This window comes from Drosophila biarmipes, chromosome 3L, assembly GCF_025231255.1.
Source record: "Drosophila biarmipes strain raj3 chromosome 3L, RU_DBia_V1.1, whole genome shotgun sequence".
In the NCBI taxonomy this organism is placed as follows: domain Eukaryota; kingdom Metazoa; phylum Arthropoda; class Insecta; order Diptera; family Drosophilidae; genus Drosophila; species Drosophila biarmipes.
Window position 1 is genome coordinate 21,264,600 of NC_066613.1, and position 18,164 is coordinate 21,282,763.

The window sequence follows — 18,164 nt, forward strand, 5'->3', positions numbered from 1 at the left end:
GAAGAATTCACCTTTTACTATACGGGAGAGAGAGGTCGAAGTTGGAATGGTTGCAAGTTGAATAGTTGCAATTTTTCAATTTTAAGCGCAGTATTGAGTTTTTAAAAACTAGGGATCAATATTTCCGGAGTCAAAAATAGTAATATTAAAATATTACATAAAACATTTAAAAAAAGATTATGAACTTTAAATGAACATACCTATGTATGTCTAGATTTTGTTATGTATTTTACTTTTTTATTAGTAATTTATTTTTTCTTATTCTTTTTTTTATCATATGGGTTTTTAGTTGTCAACGTTCTCTAAGCTGTCTAGCCCCATAAATTATTAAATTTTAAATTCAAATTTTTTATAAATATGTATTTTCTTTATGCAATTTTTTATAAAATACTTTACTTTTAAGGAATATTTCTCATCCTATAATTTTAAAAAGAGATGTTACTTTTGTTCCTTCTATTCCGCTGATATTTTTTAGTCTAACCCTTCACTTCTCAAGGGCTATCAATGAATTTTTGCTTTTAGCCGGTAAAATTGAAAATATTCTATCGCCAGTGCCGCGGCACGGCCATCGTGTGCACGTCACTCCTGATCCTAATACCAGGGCCACGGCTAAGTGAGTGGCAATGTGTGAGCACGGCAATTTTCAACTATTTATGAGTGCGGAGGAGCCTCCATGCCATCGCAACGGTGTGAAAATGTGTGGATGGTTTACGGGGCAGAGCTCTCCTCCTCCGGGAGTGGGGCCCGTGGCCCATGTAGCTGCTGTTGCCTTTGTGCTGGCCTGTTTTTGTTTTGCCAACCAAAGTTGGCACATAAATAATGAAGCACGGGGCATAAGTTCCCATTGATTTCGCAGCGTGTGCAAATGAGTGTGTCCGCGTGTGTGTGTCTGTTTTTACGGCCCTGACGGCGGAGGATGAGGGGCAGCAGTATGCCATATGACTCTGGAGATTAAGCCATTGTTTGCACTGAATGCGGCGCTCAGTCTGAGCTGCGGCTTAGCGTCCTGCGTACGCAAACAAAAGTTGTTCGAGGCATCGCAGATTGGATGGAGGAGCGGGTGTGTTAACCCAATTCCGGTGGGGTGGTACCTGTTTCGAGAGAGGGGGTCGATTAGGCCTTCATAAACGCATGCCAAATGGGCTCAGGCATGGGAATCCTAATTTTGAAGGGCTGTCTTGGTAGTAGTTAAAAAGGAATTTGAGTTATTAATCCCTTTGTTAGTGAAGTAAATATCTATGAGTAAATAAAGTTATGAAAACATAGTTTTTAAAAATATTACTTCAATCACCAAATTATTTTAACAATATTTAAAATGCCCTAATTTGTCCTTGTTTAACTGCATTTAAAAGATACTTTATAGTATTTGGACCCTATATTTAATGGCTTCCTCTCCTTTCCATTCCAGCTCCAGCAGTGTAATGCGCCTTGGGGGCAGTGGCATTCCATACGACGGCGACCCCCTGACAATGAGCGCAGCTGGCAACGACTATGCCGAACTCTGTGATCTTGGACCCTCGCGATGGAGTGCCCGACCCTACGGATACAATGCGACCGCAGCGGCAGCCGCCGGCTTTGGCCTTGGGCCCTCTCTGGGCGGGACGCAGTCGTCGTCGAGCGTGCCGACGGGCGGATCGGCGGGCCTCAGTGGTCACCACCTGCGCGGTAGTGGAGCGCCGGGTCCGAGCAGCTTCGAGGCGGAGGACATTGGTCTGGCCTTCGGCATGATCAGTCCGCCGCCGGGCAGCGGACCCTACGGCGGATCGTCGGCGGCAGCGGCGGCGGCGGCGGCAGCCGCAGGATCACGCGTTGGCAACAGCACCAGTTCGCTGCGCGGTGCCGGCGGTCGATCCGGACTCTATTACTCGCCGCCGGGCACCTCCTACACGATCATCGAGCGCCCCCACTCGCCGCACTACTACTTCAACTCGGCGGGCGTGCCCACGAAGGGCGGTTCACTGCCGGGGCGTGGCAGCGCCTATCTCAGCTCCTCACCCGCCAGCCACATGGCCGCTGGAACGGCGGGCACCCTGCCCACCTCGACGGCGGCCAGCGGACGCTCGATGGGCCAGCACGCCAGCAGCAATGGCAACAAGAAGCGGCCCATCTCGCCGGAGCAGGTGCTCCGCATGTTCGGCGCCACCCAGTCGTCATCAGTTCCTACGAGTAGCTACCACTACAGCAACGGCGGCACGCGGGATCGGGATCGCACCGGCAGGCGGAGCCCCGCCAGCAGTCCGCCCTCCACCACCCACCAGGTGGGTACCCAAAGAAAAGCTTTACAGCTCACGGGGAAAATTAAAAAAGAAAAATGAATTTCGATTTTTAAAGATATATTTAATGAATAGTATATTTGAAAAACTGTAGAATGATATCCGTTTTTATCTTTAATGGAAGTTATGTTAACATTAGCTTAAATATCCAATGGAAATTTATTCCAAAAGCTTAAACCTGATATCATTTCTATCAATCAAACACTACAGAATGCTTTTATTGTCTAAAGAATTTGAAATTGGTATATTTTGTAAATTGTTTGAAAAACATTAGGTTCAATGATACATATTTGGTTAAGAATTTTTATATTTACTAATGATTAACTTTTATTTCTGTAATATTATAATATATGAGTCTCTATATTTTTTTTAGATTTATCGGGATCGGGAGCGGGAAAGGGATCGCAGTGTCCCTAATATCCACGAACTTACGACGCGAACCGTTTCCATGTCGCGCGACCAGCAAATCGATCATGGATTCGGCATTTGTGTCAAAGGAGGCAAAGACTCAGGTGAGTAAGGGGATTAGTTGGTGGTACTAGGACTTAGACTAACAATGTTTGTGCTATAAGCGACCTGGGGCGTATACGTGATTTTAAAAAAGTCCAAACACAAATAACAGCCTAAGAAAATTTACAAATATATACTGATAGTTATACTTTTGTCACAGTACTCTATAAAAAGGTTATTTAATTCGCGCACTTTCGGGAACTTCAAGGCTTATATTCTATTCGTGGGTGTATATCTTTGGGTTTCGTTGATATATAACAAGCTAATGGTAGCTTTAGTTGGAACAATATATTGAGCCCTGCGCGTAGCCAAAAAATCTAAGGAACTGCTATTTCCCGACAGCTCCTCACCCCTACGACCCATCTGCTGGCACGCCCCTTGCTGTTTGATTCGATGTCACGCCCAGTCGCTTTGGTTGATGGTCCACCTGCTTGCCCTGCCAGTTCCTTTTTGGCCCGGGAAGCTCTTAGGTGCAATTTAGTTTTCAATTTCGTTTTATTGTCCGGGTCTCCGAGAGGCGTGTGTCCGTCCGTGTGGCAGTAACCACGTGTATTGGCGTGCATGCTTGTGTGTGACAAACCGCCAGCAGCTTTGACATTTCCAAGTGCATTTTGCACCTGACTACCTTTTTGGCTAACCAGCTTTTCCTGCCTCTCTTCCCCGATTCCCACCACTGCCTCTTGTAGCTTCCTCTTGCCCTTCGCCCATCATTCCCATTTCCTGGCGTAGAATTTATTTTTAGTTTGCAATATGCGGACGGCTTTAAAATCGATAAAAATCTATTTAAGTTGCCCCCGTATGCAGGCTTTTCTTTTTCTCGCCTCTGCACCGCCCCTTCTCATTTCTCCTTTCTCCCGCTTTCTCCTCCGTAGTTTTCCCCCCTTTCTTTACCTCGCCACCATTGTGCACACTCACACTCGGTCACACAGACACACGTGCTTTATAAATTAAACATAAAATGGCTGCCGCACTCCATCCTCAATCCCCTGCAAAATGGCTGAGCTTAATGAAAAACATCGACCAAAAAGTAGGAAAAACACAGAGGCCTGTGAAAGAAAAGGGGTCTGGGTGATTTTAGCCTGGGGGTTGCGGGGGGGAACTTTTATTAAAAATTGAGTGTGTGAGCCGAGCTGGCTAATTGATTTCCTCTCCGCACCTCCTCTATTTTTCCCATTGTTTTTTTTTTGGTCCAGGCTTAGGCGTCTACATCTCACGCATCGAGGAAAATTCGGTGGCCGAGCGCGCCGGTTTGCGACCCGGTGATACAATCCTAGAGGTGAACGGCACCCCCTTCACCTCAATCAATCACGAGGAGGCGCTGAAGGTGAGCATCCAACAGAATATTTACGCCCGCATAAATATTTATATCTCTTTTGATCTTTATTAAATATTTTGTAGTAGCTAATGTTATTTATACTTAGACAAAAATCGATTAAAGCATACGGCAATGTGGGGAGAAAGGAGGGGGTCCTTTGGACTGCCAAAAATACATTTTTGTCGATTATTGAAATTGATGGACTAGGGTTCGGTTTTTCCTTTGACAAAATATTAGCCAAAAATGTCATTCAAGTATGGAGGAAAAAAGTTATTCTTCGAAAAGCTTAGAAAACAGCTTGGTCGAAATTCTATAAAAATTGCAATGCACTTTGAGTGGAGCCAACTAGGTTCAAGTTTACTTTAACAAATTCTGGTTAAAAAATAAAAATGAATAGAAGTACGGAGAGCAATTTAAAATATTTCTAGAGTCAATCCACTTAGCTTTTTTCCTCTTGTCCACAGTCTAGGTCCCTGCTGCCTTTCGTTCGACCCTGACAGCCTTGTCAAAATTGTTTCTTCCATCAAAAAATATCTAATTTTATTGTACACTTTATTGATTTTTAATGCGATTCTGTAGCCAGGCCGTCCTGGTGTATCGGCAGCCTCAGTTTGTCAATCGCTGGCTCTTAATAGTTGCCCATAATGGGGTTCTATCCATCAAGCCTGCCAGCATGCCACATATTTATATAGCCGCACAACGAGTAAACTGTGTTCAGTAGGCCACCATCGTCTTTTATGGCCGACACTTGACAGAGTATTGGCCAAAAGAAAGGGATTTCCTCAGCCCTCACCGACGATGGCAGCTGCCCAAGAACGAAAGTCAATTTATTGTGGAATATTTTATGTGACACGTTATGATAGTCAATATAATTCATTCTCAAACATATTACTATATGTGAAGGCGAAAGGACGAAGGCTCTGGCCTGGCACATGGTGTGCCGTTTCCCACGCTTTCTATCAATTTAAACTTTAACCGTTTTCGACAGAACTTGTTTGGCAGCAAGGAAACTCAAATGCAAATATATATGGTAGATTGACATTTTCCCCATTTCCCCGGATCGATGGCCGTCTGCTTTGAGCGATTTTTCGTAGTTGTTTCCTCTACAAGTATATGAATCTTTATGCACTTGATACAGTTTTGTATGAATATTACTAAACCAAATACGAACATACATTTGAGAAAAACCATGAAAATAAAATCAATAATACACTAATACAAATATACACCGAGAAAAAATTGGCAATAGATTAGTCGCATTTTGTATCCGAATTCTTTGAGTATATTTCGTTTTTTTGCTCTATTCTTTAGACTATTATTGGTTGGTAGTTTTAGTTGACCGGACTGGCGTTTCTCTTTGCAACTTAGGTAGAAGACCTGGCTTTGCTTTCCATTTCTTTTAAAAATTCCATTTGAGCTTTACATGCTTTTAGCAGGAAAAACCCAAACTCAAAAGGATTTGATATTATAAATGCTGAATGACAGAGAATTTAGCCATAAAAGCTTATGGCGTTGCATTTTAGATTGACAGAACTTTACAAGATTATCAAAAATGGGTGCAGTGGGTTGGAAAAGCCCCAGGGAAAGTCGACCGCAAGCCGAAAAATTAAGACTCTGACCGAAGCTCGAAAGCCCCGGAAAACGGACAACACCTGTGGGGATTCACAGACCAATTTGCACACAGCACCCGCACCACCTGCCCCCGTTCGTCCTCGTCCTTGGACCAAACACAATTTTGCACATTCTCACATTAGTTTTTTGGTCAGAAACAATTAAAATAATGACGGCAAATTGTGGCAAGCGACACTACATGGCAGAACTGACAACAAAACTAGACCGCAAAAGCCCGGCGACAAATGCAAGTCAGGCGGGGGCCTTGGGGGGGTTTTTCAGAAAGTTAAAGTTAATAAATCATTTGGAGAAAATTTCGGAAAATTCCGCTACCACTCTACGAACACGTTTTTGTCCTAGCAATTTGCAAACTTCGATTTAATTTTGTTAATTTTCATTTAGTACTTGGCTCCATTTCCTCGCTCTCGCTCTTTCTATCTTCTTGTTGGTTCATTCCGTTCCGTTCTGCTCGCATCTGTCCACTCTTTTTTGTGTCTCTTCTATTGCCACATTTTTTCTTAACGCAGAGATGTGTGCAGATATTGAAATCGTCACGTCAAATCAGTATGACGGTGCGAGCGCCGCCCACTCTGAACTCGACCGCCCCGCTCCACGGCTTCGGTCCGCCCTCCCGCGACCCCATGTACGCGTCGATGGCACCCCCCCTCCACCCGCAGAACCAGGCGGCAGCAGCGGCGGCGGCGGCGGCCTCCGGGGCGGGTCTGCCCTTCCGCCAGACCTGCTCCTGGATGGACCGCCACGGACGACCCGCCTCCCCGCCCATGGAGTACGGGGGCAGGCGCAGCGAGCGACGGGATCGGTGAGTACCCTATATACTATTCATTGTATCCAGGTTTCCAAATACACTTATATTAAAATCCGAAAAGTATCTTAGGTGTATAAATTAAGGGGGTATAGGTAATCTCTAACTCTTCAATCCCTTGAGATCATTTTTAACTTTACACATGCATATTTCTTACAAATTAAAAAAGAACCTTCAAATTAAAGTTTTTTTTAGTAATATTCCATTCTTAAATCTCTCAAGATCATTTCCAAGTTTCCACATGCATATGTCTTTTAATCCAAAAAGTATCTATAAATTATTGGGTATTTTTGAAATTTTAAACTCCTCATTGACAACTTAAATATCTTGATGTCGGAAAAAAATATTTGTTTAAATAGATTTTTAAATTTATCGAAAGCACAAATAGAAAGTATAATATTTTGACAACCATTTGTGGTTCTACTTATGCTGTATACTGTGCATGTGTCGGCAGAGTGTCAGCAAAGACAATACGTAGCTCCTCGAACTGGAAAGCTGCTTATGCTGACAACCATTTAAATATTCGCAGGAATATTAACCATTTAATAATCCGCAGTTTGAAAAAAAAAATTTAGCTACCAAAAATAATATTAAATTAAAAATTTGTAAACTGTGGAAACTTTATGAAAGCCATAAACTTAAAAGAATTTGGTTCACCTTTAAGGAAAGCATACGTCATAAGACAATCAAACACACAGAAACCAAGATCTCTAGGATTTCTAAAAATGATTAACCCCTTACCAACCCACCAGGATACGTCGTGTGGAGCTGCTGATCGAGCCCGGTCAATCCCTCGGCCTGATGATCCGTGGCGGCGTGGAGTACGGCCTGGGTATCTTCGTCACAGGCGTGGATAAGGACAGTGTGGCGGATCGTTCGGGACTAATGATCGGCGACGAGATCCTCGAGGTCAACGGGCAGTCCTTTCTCGATGTGACGCACGACGAGGCGGTGGGTCAACTGAAGTACCACAAGCGCATGTCGCTGGTGATACGGGACGTGGGCAAGGTGCCGCACTCCTGCACCTCCATCGAGATGGAGCCCTGGGATGCCTACAGTCCAACGGGCACAAGGTGGGTCCACCCAAGAAACCTACTTTCGAGTTCTACAAAATTTTGATCCCGCACAGAGCACGCCGAAAAGGTCAAATTGCGACCATGGTGGAGGAGAAGGCGCGCTCCCTGCTGCCCCGTCATCACTTTGCAAGCCTTTCCTACTATATTGCCGAGTATAGTGCGAAAGCAATGACCATAGATGCCTTTGTTGCCGTCTTATTAGAGATGTTAGATACGTACGAAAAGGTGAGTTTTTAGGGACTAAGGAAGAGGTTTTTTAATATATTTATTTTAATAAATAAAATATTCTCTTTACTTCCAGCACACGCTAGTGACGGAGATACGGGAACTGGTGTTCCCCGAGGATCGCACGCGATACGATGAGCTCGTCTATCGCAGAGAACGCGATCCTTATAGCGTGGATAGGCATAGGGTAAGACCGAATAAAACCATATTTTCGTCTATACCCTATGTAATCTCTATCTTCTTCTCTATCTTTTACAGCGTAAGGGAGACCCCGCCCGTGATTTGCCGGTAAGCTTTTTAGAAGATTTATTCTACGACACAGACACAATATATACCTAGTTAAGAGAGACTCACTTCTCTATCCCAAAAACTATACACACTGAGCATGTTCAGCCAAATAAACTCTAACCAAACGTTGACTACTGTTCAACCGATCCACTGTCTACTAGTCGTCTATATCTACTCTACTTACTATATATCTATCGCCTTAATAAATGTTTATTGTTTAGTATATCTTTCTCTTCTTGCTGTTGTCGTTGATAATTGTTGTCACTGTATGTTTGTAACTTTTACATTAAATTTATCTGTTTCAACTGTAGACGAAATACAAATAACACTCGACAAAAGAAAAGCCAAACAAAACTTGTAGTTTAATTGTTGAACGAGATACACTTGATACTTTCCTTAGCCACCCAACTCTAAACCAGTTAATGCTTCTTTTATTTCCCCAGATGTTGCATGTAATTTAATTTTATTTTCCTTTCGACAAAGCTTTCAGAAACTCGCTTTCTTCCGATTCGGCCCTTGGCAAGTGAAACAATAAAATCGAATGTCAATTTTTCCAAAACAAAACACTTATACATACAATACATAGAAACAACTTTAGTTACATTGTAGCGGCAAAGTTTTTACATAATTTCTAGCAATAAGAAAAAGAAGTTGGCGGATTTATGTAAATTAAGCAAAATCGGAAGAAATTCGACTACAAACAATGGGGAAATTCGTGACAATTTGATTATGTTCAAAAGTACAGTTGACTCTTAATGAGCTAAACTGTAGTTGTAAATACAAATATGGTCTGTGACAAAGTGTCACTTAGATAACATAGTTATTTTTAAATTTAGTAATACTTTTAAGTAACAAAGTTACTGTGAAATATCACATCGAATCTATGTAATCCCACACCGAAAATGCACCTAAGGAATAACCAAAAAAACCACTACAGTCACGAAGAATCAGCACCACTATATGCATATACCTATCGACAGAACTTCGAATGCACTCCCAGACACTCTATCTCTGTCGCTCTCCAACTCTGACTCTTAGACGCTATCTCTGTCTAGCTCTATTTGCCTTTTTCTGTCTCTGTCTATGCTCGGTAGAATTCTACGGAAGCCTAGATTAGAACCCCTATCACTCACCTACTCACTCTCAAACTGTTCAGCTGTCACTGTCTCACTCGCTCTGAATCGTATGCAAACCAAATCGTTCGTTTCGTTTCGTTCCATTCCGTACCATTCCGTTCCGTTCCCCAACAGGTCACAGCCGACGATTTGGAAATAATAGCCGCCACCGGACGGAGTCCTTCGTCGGACTCGGGCCTGGGCATGACCGTAACGGATATACACAAACGGTACCTAGTCAATAGCCGAAAATGCCTATCCCATATCCCGAAATATCCGAATCCCAAAGTGTTCCAATCCCAAAGTTTCCTAGTTTCATTCTAAACAGTGTTGGAAAGGGTAGTTATAGTATAGTGTTGAAAGTTATATAATAATAGTGAAGAAGCTTAGAACTTGAGTTAGATTAAATGATTAGACAACTGTCGTTTGACGCGTAAACAAAAGTATTATATAAATATGTATTGCATAGAAAAAGCTTCAACTTTTTATTGCTTTTCAATATCTAAAAAGTCTATTTCCAGGCATATTAAAAGGTCGTACGATTATTAATTCTATAGTTAAGTTATACAGCTAGGAAAATATATATAGGGAATCTCCAACACTGCTCCCGAACCTTCCGCCCACCCACCATAACTCTTAACTGACCTGTGTATATGTATACGATAGACCCGCACTACAGTTGCCCCATCGGCCCATGTCGGCGGGACCCATACTGCATCGCTCACAGCCAGCATCACATTATCAGACAGCCAGCAACCAGTCCTCATCATCATTGTCGCCTCCACAACAGCAACAACAGCAGCAGCAACATCTGAAACAGCAGCCACATTATCAACCCCATCATGCCTCATTGCGTCATCTAGGCGGAATCGGAGGCAACGTGGGATCTGGTCGTCATCACCACTATCCGTTGGGACCAAGTCAATTGAAATTCAAGCAGGCCAAAGACAATCAGCAACAGGTCAGGACCGAAACGAGTAGGGCGCATAGGGTAGCAAAGCTATTTTCACTTCTCCTCAAGCTATTCTAGTCTGAAATTTTCAAATCCTGAAAAGATCTCTCTAACTCCAAGCATTCGATTTTAAGCTTCTCTATAAAAAGTACTCACCGAGTCTTCTAAGAAAGTTTTCCAAAACTCAACTATTTCTATTATGTATTTCTTAGGCTCTTAAAATATTATTTTATTTTAGGTTTTCGATTCAGAAAAAATTGACATTCTGCTATGAATCGCCGATATTTAAGATTTCCAGCTCTCTGTCTGTCTGTCGTGTATTCTCTACTTTATTTTGTATCTTTAGAGTGTTTATCTTCGTATCTCTATCTTTTTGTATCGTTGTCTCTCTTTGCGTGTACCGTTCATTGTCGTTTTTTATAGTTTTAAATCTTTTTCCATGTTCGTCCAACTGCTCAATGTGGTTTATGTTTACGTTTTCGTCTCTTTTTCCGGTTATGTTGTACTTCCTTTTTAAATGTTGTCCAATTGGCTATTGAGTGTTGTAATACTGTTAAGTCGCATTAAGACCAGTGCCAAACTGAGTTGGTCAACAGCAGAAAAGCATTTAAGCCGCCGAACAATATATATGATGTAAATTCTTTTATCCCGGCTTAGGAATACGGCTGTGATGAGCACAGAACTCGCCGGGGTAGCGAAACCCTTTTGCCGGAATACGAACCAGATGCGGTGAGTAAGCGAAGAGATCGCGATTTTTGTAGTAGGTTATTCAAGGGGGTTACTATCACAGCAGTTCTCAAAACTATAAACACTCAAAATCTTCCATTAGCTCATTTCATGAAGCTTCATTTCATGATCAGCACACACTTTTAGAACTTACCTCTTGAAACTGTACCTTTAAGGATACACCCACTCATTTTTTGCATACTTTATTCTTTGTATCTGTAACTGTATCTATAGTATGTAAATCTAACTAACACTAGACTTAAGCGCTATAACCTATGTATGGGTTATATGGGGTTATGTGTACGGGCAGCATGTTTGCCTAGCCGGAGAGACCTCCTCACATCTTGTCGTGCACTGAGCCCTCGGCCACCATGGGTAGATGGTAATCGCGGGGCGGCGTGAAGGGTCGCACAAAGTGTCGCCACTGGCGGTGGTGCAGGGGCGGGGGCGGCTGGATGGGCGTGGTCGCGGTGGTGGCCACCGCATGGTGGTGCTGCTGATGGCAACTGTTGGGCTCGAATTTCGGGCGTGGTATGCGCAACTGTTTGATCTCCGTCAAATAGGTTTCCATGTTGTCGCCCGTCGCCTGTTGATGATGTTTGATTTGTTTAAACGATTTGTTGTTCTTTGGCCAAGTTGCAATCAGTGTGGAGTGGACTTTATTTGAGGCTCTGACGCTGCACTCGATGGGAAAAGTCAGGGAAAATAAATAAAGGGTTGGGAGCCCTGGGTGTCCTGGGATATCGAGCGTAAAGTTTGCCAACCAGTTCAATTCTAATTGCAAGTTCTAATGAAGTGGTGTTTTGAAATGATATTTAAAGGGATTTGTAGGTGGAAATCAGATATACTTTTATTCTGAGGTTATATATAGTGTTAAGTTACCTCAAGGGACTATGAAAATTGTTATTGGAAACGTTTTCAATGAGGTAATCTTATTTTGTTCATGATTCAATTCCGTACAAATTATGATAATATAAAGTGACACAAAGATTCCCAAAGAAACTGCATAGTAACTCCAAGAAATCCCAACTATCCAGTAATTTCTTTGCAAACAGAACTCGGCTGCAGTGAATAACTATTTTAATGAACAGCTAACTTTAGTTATACACTCAAGTTCTTATTTGATTTAGAGGGAAACGTCTGGTACTTCAATCTCTTGATGAATGTTTCCCCTTTGAGCAAACTTCGCCGACCAGGCCACCCGGCTCTCCCCCGCAACTTGTTGAGTAAGTGCAGCAAAAGTGAAAGTAAACTCACCGCCGAAACACCAATGTTCGGTATGTGGTGTGCTTGGCTAGAAGACAAGACAGGAAAATTGCAATAATTTCCGCAAAAGGCGTTCAACCGCATCACATGCCGAGACGGCAGTCAAGTTCAGGGCAGGATTTTCATTTGGTTCGCACGAAATTGATTTGGATTTGATGGTGGGGCAGTAGGGGAAGATCTGAGGAGATCTGAGGGGCACTAAACGGCTTGCGATCCGCTTGCTTAGCCCTGTTTACACAGCTGACACCATTTGGGCCGGCTTGACCGATGGTCCAATGGTCGATGGCCAATGAACGATGGACGGAGCCGACCCAGACGGCAGCTGAGTAACCAGTTTGATTTCAACTACAACTGACAAACAACTTTTTGTTGGATGTCGCTTGTCTGGCTTATGGGACACTCACTTTTTCGAATTTACAGGGACCCAGAGAGGGGGATAGAAATCGCGGTGGCACGGGAGCGGGATTGGGAGCGGGAGATCGGCCCGAGACCAAAAAAAAAAAAAACGACTCAAAAGTGGGTCATTAGAGAAATGTACTAAATAAGGTACAAGAGCAAACGTAAACGTAAATGGAAAGTAAATTCGAAGTTGTTTATAATGTAAATAAACCATTTGGATGCGTAGCGAAAACCAGTAAGAAGCTGAAAACAAAAACAAACCCGAATCCGGTCTACAAATTCAATTGGTGTGAAATATATAATAATTATGGGGCCCAGTTGGTTGCCTGTCAGATTGAAGACCCATTCTGTCAATAGAGAACCCTCTTAGCCATCATAATGAGAACCTTAATTGAGGCAGGGGGGCTGGAGAGGTGGAAAAGGGGAGGTGTGAAGTCTTGAATCTTGATTAACCGTTATGACAAACTCTTTTACGACTATCCATTAGGTTGTTTTAGCAATCCGGACAGCTTGTCATCTTTTGACATTGTTCATTATACTCGACTGGGTTCCCCGGGGTCAGATAATTAAGTTACCTTCTAGATACCCTAAGAAGAGGTTTTAGGTTTCCGTAATTAAAGGTTATATCTTTACACAAACAATAATTGCAAATGAATTTCTCATTTATGTTAAAATATATTAACCAGCAATTCAAGTATTTTTTATTCTTAAGTTACTTTATTTATTTCTGACTTTAAATAGCCATACTCTTTGAAATACCACCAATCACAGTTGTTAATCTTTCCACATTTCTGACTTGTCTTTGACATTTTTCGATAGGTGACAGTTTTGCAAGCCCAAATTCGTTTTGAATTTTTAAAAGCATAATTTGTTCGACCTTGCAATGGCATTAATAAAATCCAGCTTTGGGGCAACTCCATCGATGCGGTGGACCCATGTTGAACTCAAATTCAGTTCCCTCTCCGTCTCCATTGCGTATCTAATGACAGTTCCCCAAAAACCCCCCAGCCTCCCAACGAACAACGAGGTCAATGGCATGTGCTATGAATGATGACTGCCAGCTTTTCGATTCGAGTTACAAAAATTGAGCTACTACCAATAAGATGTGGCTAAAAAAATAATCATCATCATCGAACACGACAACACACATCTCGGCTGCAAAAGGTTGCAAAGTCATAAATTTGATTGATTTTGAAATGCTTGCCCTGAGCAGCTTACCAAAAGACGCAGAAAATGATTGAAAATTGGTACAAAAATGATGTGTGCGTGGGGAAGAGACAGTTAAATGGACTGACAGCCGGGCAATTGACTGAAAGTTTTCATTATTGTCGGAAAAATTCTCTTTCTCTTTCCCGAGAAAGTTGTGCTTCCCGGTTTTCAAACGCTGAACTCGAAGTTGTTCCTTGGGTTCTGGTGAAATTTTTCTGGTTCTGCCAGTCGGAACCTTTTCTCTCTTAACTTTTCCAAAAAGTTAAAAAAAAGGTGAACACTTAATTTGTTGTCGTATTCACACTATTGTTAAGCCAGCGATGAAGTCAGATGTTGAGCTCTTTGTTGTGACACTGGGGTATGAATAATTCGGCTTCTCATGCACCTCTAGCTCATTGACCTATAAAGCAACAGACAGCTGACCGAATGTCTAAGAATAATTTATTAAATCTCTAGCTCTGATTTTGTCGATCGGCTGGGATGAGAAGTGGGTCAGTGGTTGACTGGAAATGATTGGTTAACTGAAACCAATTTTGATGAATGCCTAAAGAGCTGCCTTTTTGTGAACATGTGGAACAGCGTTTTTTATTGGAGCAATCTCCATTAAGTTTCTCCGCCGGAAAAAGGGGTATTCTTATTTATGCCTTTTCCAATGGCAATTACTTTAGTCAGTTGTCAGTGCCCTTAGGCCCAGAGACACTCTGAAAGGCTGTCCAAAAAGCCATTAAAAGCATTTCGTTCGTTCTGTGTTTTATGCGCATTTCTTCTGAACCTTTTCGGCTTTCCCTACAGCCGACAGCCGTTGTTATTTCTCCTTTCTGGGTCGAAATGTTTAGCAACTATTTCGCAGTCTCAACCACCTAGAATCCCCCCAGCAACTTCCGTCAGTCACTTAATTGCAGAAAAGAAAGACAACAGATCAACCAAAGCGACTCAACTTCGCTGTGGCAATTAAAAAAGGTACAAAAAAAAATGGAAAACAAAGGAAATTAGCTCAGCCGAAAAAGGTGAGAAATAGTGGTTAATTGAATGCAAAATGCAAAGCAATAAAACAGCGTCTGTCTTCTGGCAAGAGGCCCCAAAAAACGAATTGCGATGATATAACCACAGAAGAGCCAGGCAAAACTTCTGCAGGCTTAACTATAATATTATTTATGCAATAATTCGGTGGCAAACAGAGCGCGAAATGTAACGAAACGCGAGATTTGTCAACTCCACGGGCAACTTGTTTCTCGTTCAGTTTAAGCCTGGTTATACGCACTTTTGGCTGATGCTCGTTGGCCGCACAAAACTGGTGGTAAACGTATGTTCGAAGCCCTCTGAAGACTGGGATTCAACCTCACGCTCGAAGCAACGTCGCGCGACTGAAACTGCAGACTTTTCTGAAGGTAGAGCTGCGGCCCAGTCCAAAGTTGCTGCTGCCCGGTTGTAGTTGCTCATGTTGCTGCTGCTGTTGTTGCTGCTGCTCTTGTTGCTGCTGCTGCTGCCAAAAGCCAACCAAGTTGACGATGCCCAGCCAGCCGCAGCAGCAGAGCTACTCTTTTTTGACCAGAGTCGTGGGCAGATGCTAGAGAGTTTGACCAAAATACCAAAAGACCTTGAAATGTTATATAAATAGCATTGGAGCTAAACTTCCGCCGCTAAAAGTAATAAAAATAAATGCCTTTAATTTAAAAATGGGAGGATTAAGGTGATTTTTCCACACATAAATAAAAAAAGATAGTTATGAAAAAATACTTGCTCTAAAATTATAATATATAAATTTTAAAAATAAATTCGGATGAATCTTTATTTTTTAAATTATAATACGAATATTACAATTTAATTTCGAGCAGAGAATTTATACAAGTTGGGCAGTAAGTAATTCGAATGGGAGGGATTGCCTATAATAAATAATACATTTTAACATTTTGAGAAACAGAAACATTTACTCATCTTTTAGAATACGTATGTTAATTATGTTAGGAAATTTAAAGGTAGTATTTAAGAACCAACATCTACAGAAATTTAATTTAATTAGCATTGATAAATATATGCCATAAATTTCATTTTAGCTTCTTTTTTTATACCAAGAATCAGTCGATTTTTATAAAAATTTGTTAATATTAAGGTGTATTTAGGGGTTTTTGGACATTTACTAATTTAACGTAGATTTTTAAGTAAATAAAAACACACAAATTAAGTACACTTTGCATATTTTAAAGATGAAATGAAACCAAATCTTTTGACCCTTTTAAAAAATATTTTAAAATTTTGAAACACCCACTGCATTGCAAACCTTAAAAGTTCCTAGAGCATTTTCGAGTTGACTTGGCTTTTACACCATTTCCATCCTGGGGTTTTCGTTGTTGCGTTGGGTTTTGCTTTCTTTGACGTTTTGCCACTGAACGTTTTCCCACTACTTTTTATGGCCTAGTAATGTAAAAAATTACCCGCAACGACGACAGCAACAATGGCAGGCGATTTGATAGACAAAGACTGCCAATATTTATGACTAAAAATTATACTGCAATTATATCGCCGAGATATAAGTGCGCGATTTACGCAATGCTCGAACTAGAGTGACAAATAAATAAAATGTATCTGTGGGATACTGCAGCTGACATCGACTGCAGCTGTGCGGGGTTTTTTGTTTCGTCCCTCAGGCCCCCCCTCAGTTTTTATTATTTATTTCTCTGTTTACCCCTTGGGTTTTGTTATGTTTTCCTCGGCTTGAACATGACGTAAATGGAAAATTTGTTTTTTCTGCCTACTGACTCTGAGTGCGGAGTTGATGGCCAGAAAGACGCTGGCGTTTGGCATTGAAAAGAGAAGATGCTCATTAGCAACTAAGCGGAGTAATTAATTTTTCTTTTTCGGTTTTTCAATCTTCTATTTTTCGCCACCGCTCAACGCTGCGTATGCGCAATGGATGGAAATCGCATTAATTGGAAACAGGAACAGGTAAGCTTGTTTTTCGCTGCATTCGCCGTTTGTTACACTTTAAGCACTTTTCGAAACTATCTTTTCGACACACTCACACACACACCAAGCCAACACACACACACCAAACACATATATACATATGTAAACCCAAATAAATATATACAAACAATGGAAAAACCAATAAGGAAGCAATCGCAACCAAAGAAAAAGCAAAAAACTCTTGTAAATACTTAGCTGGCTACTCTGTTTTAAAGCATTTCCTTAACTAATTTCGCCGCCGGTGATTCGTGTGCATAATTTTCCGAAACGCAAGAGGCGGGGACGTGAATGTGGGCGTATTACAGGCCCATGCAACGGAGCTTTCGAGAAGATTACCTCACCAAGTTTTGACATAACCAAAGCTAATTAGCAAATAAACGCGTTATAGCGGGCGTAGTTTGAATCCCAGATTATGCAGTTAAGCGGGGAACAATTAAGTGCGGCCTGAAAGTATGCTCTTAAAAATTAAGTCATGCCAGCAACATTCAACAGTTTGGCAACATGTTGCTGGGCGACATTTGTTGCCAAGAGCTACAAGGAAAATATAGAAATTTGTTTGAAAATTCATTTTAAATATAAAGGTTTTTAAATAAGTAACCTAGCTCAACTAGAAATACAAAAATAAAAGTAATTAGACCTATACCAGCAGTAGCGATTGTAGAGACACACCATTTTCTAGTTAAGACCTTAGTTATGTCGTTAGGATCTCATCTTCAAATAGTTCATCTAAGTAGTTATGGTTACTTCGTATGGTAGTAACCTGTAACCTCCCGTAAATCTTCAACAAGTATCCAGTTCAACTATATAACCAGTAAAATACTTAAAAGTAGCTTGACTAGTTAAAAACAAAACCTATAACCTAGGAACCCCACAAGACCCACAGAATCCTCCTGTTATCTATTACTTTCCATCTCTCTTTGAACCTAGCACACTGATTTTCCCCCTGATTTTCACTCGAGTCTTTCATTTCACCTCGGCACCCTCACCACTTTTGTTATACCATCAGATCCATCGACTCTCCAGATCGCTTTTGAGTTTTGGATTTCCGTGACCTCTTGTCCCCCGTACTCCCCGAAATTGTTCTTGTTTGTTCATTTGTGTGCATTTCAGGGCGGCTACTTAGATGGACTGCGTTCACATTTGGGTGGTTTAACACAACGTGTCAAATCATGGTATTGGGGACGACCTCTAGTAAGTGCCAATGTATTTTTCGTTAAAACGTTAAAAACGAAAACAAACAAACAAATACCTAATATAAAAAAAAAACGACACCAGCAACCACAAAATAGAAATTGTGTTCGCAAGTTGAGTGGAATAATTTTTGTCTGCGAAATGTTCTCACCAGTCTGCATTTTGTTTTTCTTTTGGTACAGACCGTTCAATTTGCATCTCGTTGCATTCAACTTAGCCTG

At 41.5% G+C, this 18,164-nt stretch overlaps 2 protein-coding genes across 2 annotated transcripts in view; one reads left to right on the plus strand and one right to left on the minus strand.

Annotated features, from left to right (window-relative positions):
- LOC108034937 (whirlin) overlaps positions 1-18,164 on the plus strand; it is a 33,718-nt gene that overhangs the window by 11,028 nt on the left and 4,526 nt on the right. Inside the window, exons 2-13 of the mRNA XM_050885790.1 lie at positions 1,409-2,258; positions 2,647-2,785; positions 3,977-4,107; positions 6,237-6,529; positions 7,285-7,605; positions 7,662-7,833; positions 7,910-8,020; positions 8,092-8,121; positions 9,372-9,466; positions 9,903-10,197; positions 10,846-10,917; positions 17,863-17,943. Coding sequence (XP_050741747.1) covers positions 1,422-2,258; positions 2,647-2,785; positions 3,977-4,107; positions 6,237-6,529; positions 7,285-7,605; positions 7,662-7,833; positions 7,910-8,020; positions 8,092-8,121; positions 9,372-9,466; positions 9,903-10,197; positions 10,846-10,917; positions 17,863-17,943 — 2,577 coding nt within the window. The 5' untranslated portion in view covers positions 1,409-1,421. The remainder of the gene's footprint in view (positions 1-1,408; positions 2,259-2,646; positions 2,786-3,976; positions 4,108-6,236; positions 6,530-7,284; positions 7,606-7,661; positions 7,834-7,909; positions 8,021-8,091; positions 8,122-9,371; positions 9,467-9,902; positions 10,198-10,845; positions 10,918-17,862; positions 17,944-18,164) is intronic.
- Positions 11,102-15,405, minus strand: LOC108034939 (uncharacterized). The gene is made up of 2 exons (XM_017110213.3): positions 15,050-15,405; positions 11,102-11,500 (listed from the first exon to the last, which is right to left on the minus strand). The coding sequence occupies exon 2, from the start codon at positions 11,483-11,485 to the stop codon at positions 11,252-11,254; it is 234 nt and encodes a 77-aa protein (XP_016965702.1). The 5' UTR covers positions 11,486-11,500; positions 15,050-15,405; the 3' UTR covers positions 11,102-11,251.

Bases quoted from the DNA above. Each gene is read 5' to 3' on its own strand.
- LOC108034939 (XM_017110213.3), bottom strand. From the start codon at position 11,485: ATGGAAACCTATTTGACGGAGATCAAACAGTTGCGCATACCACGCCCG.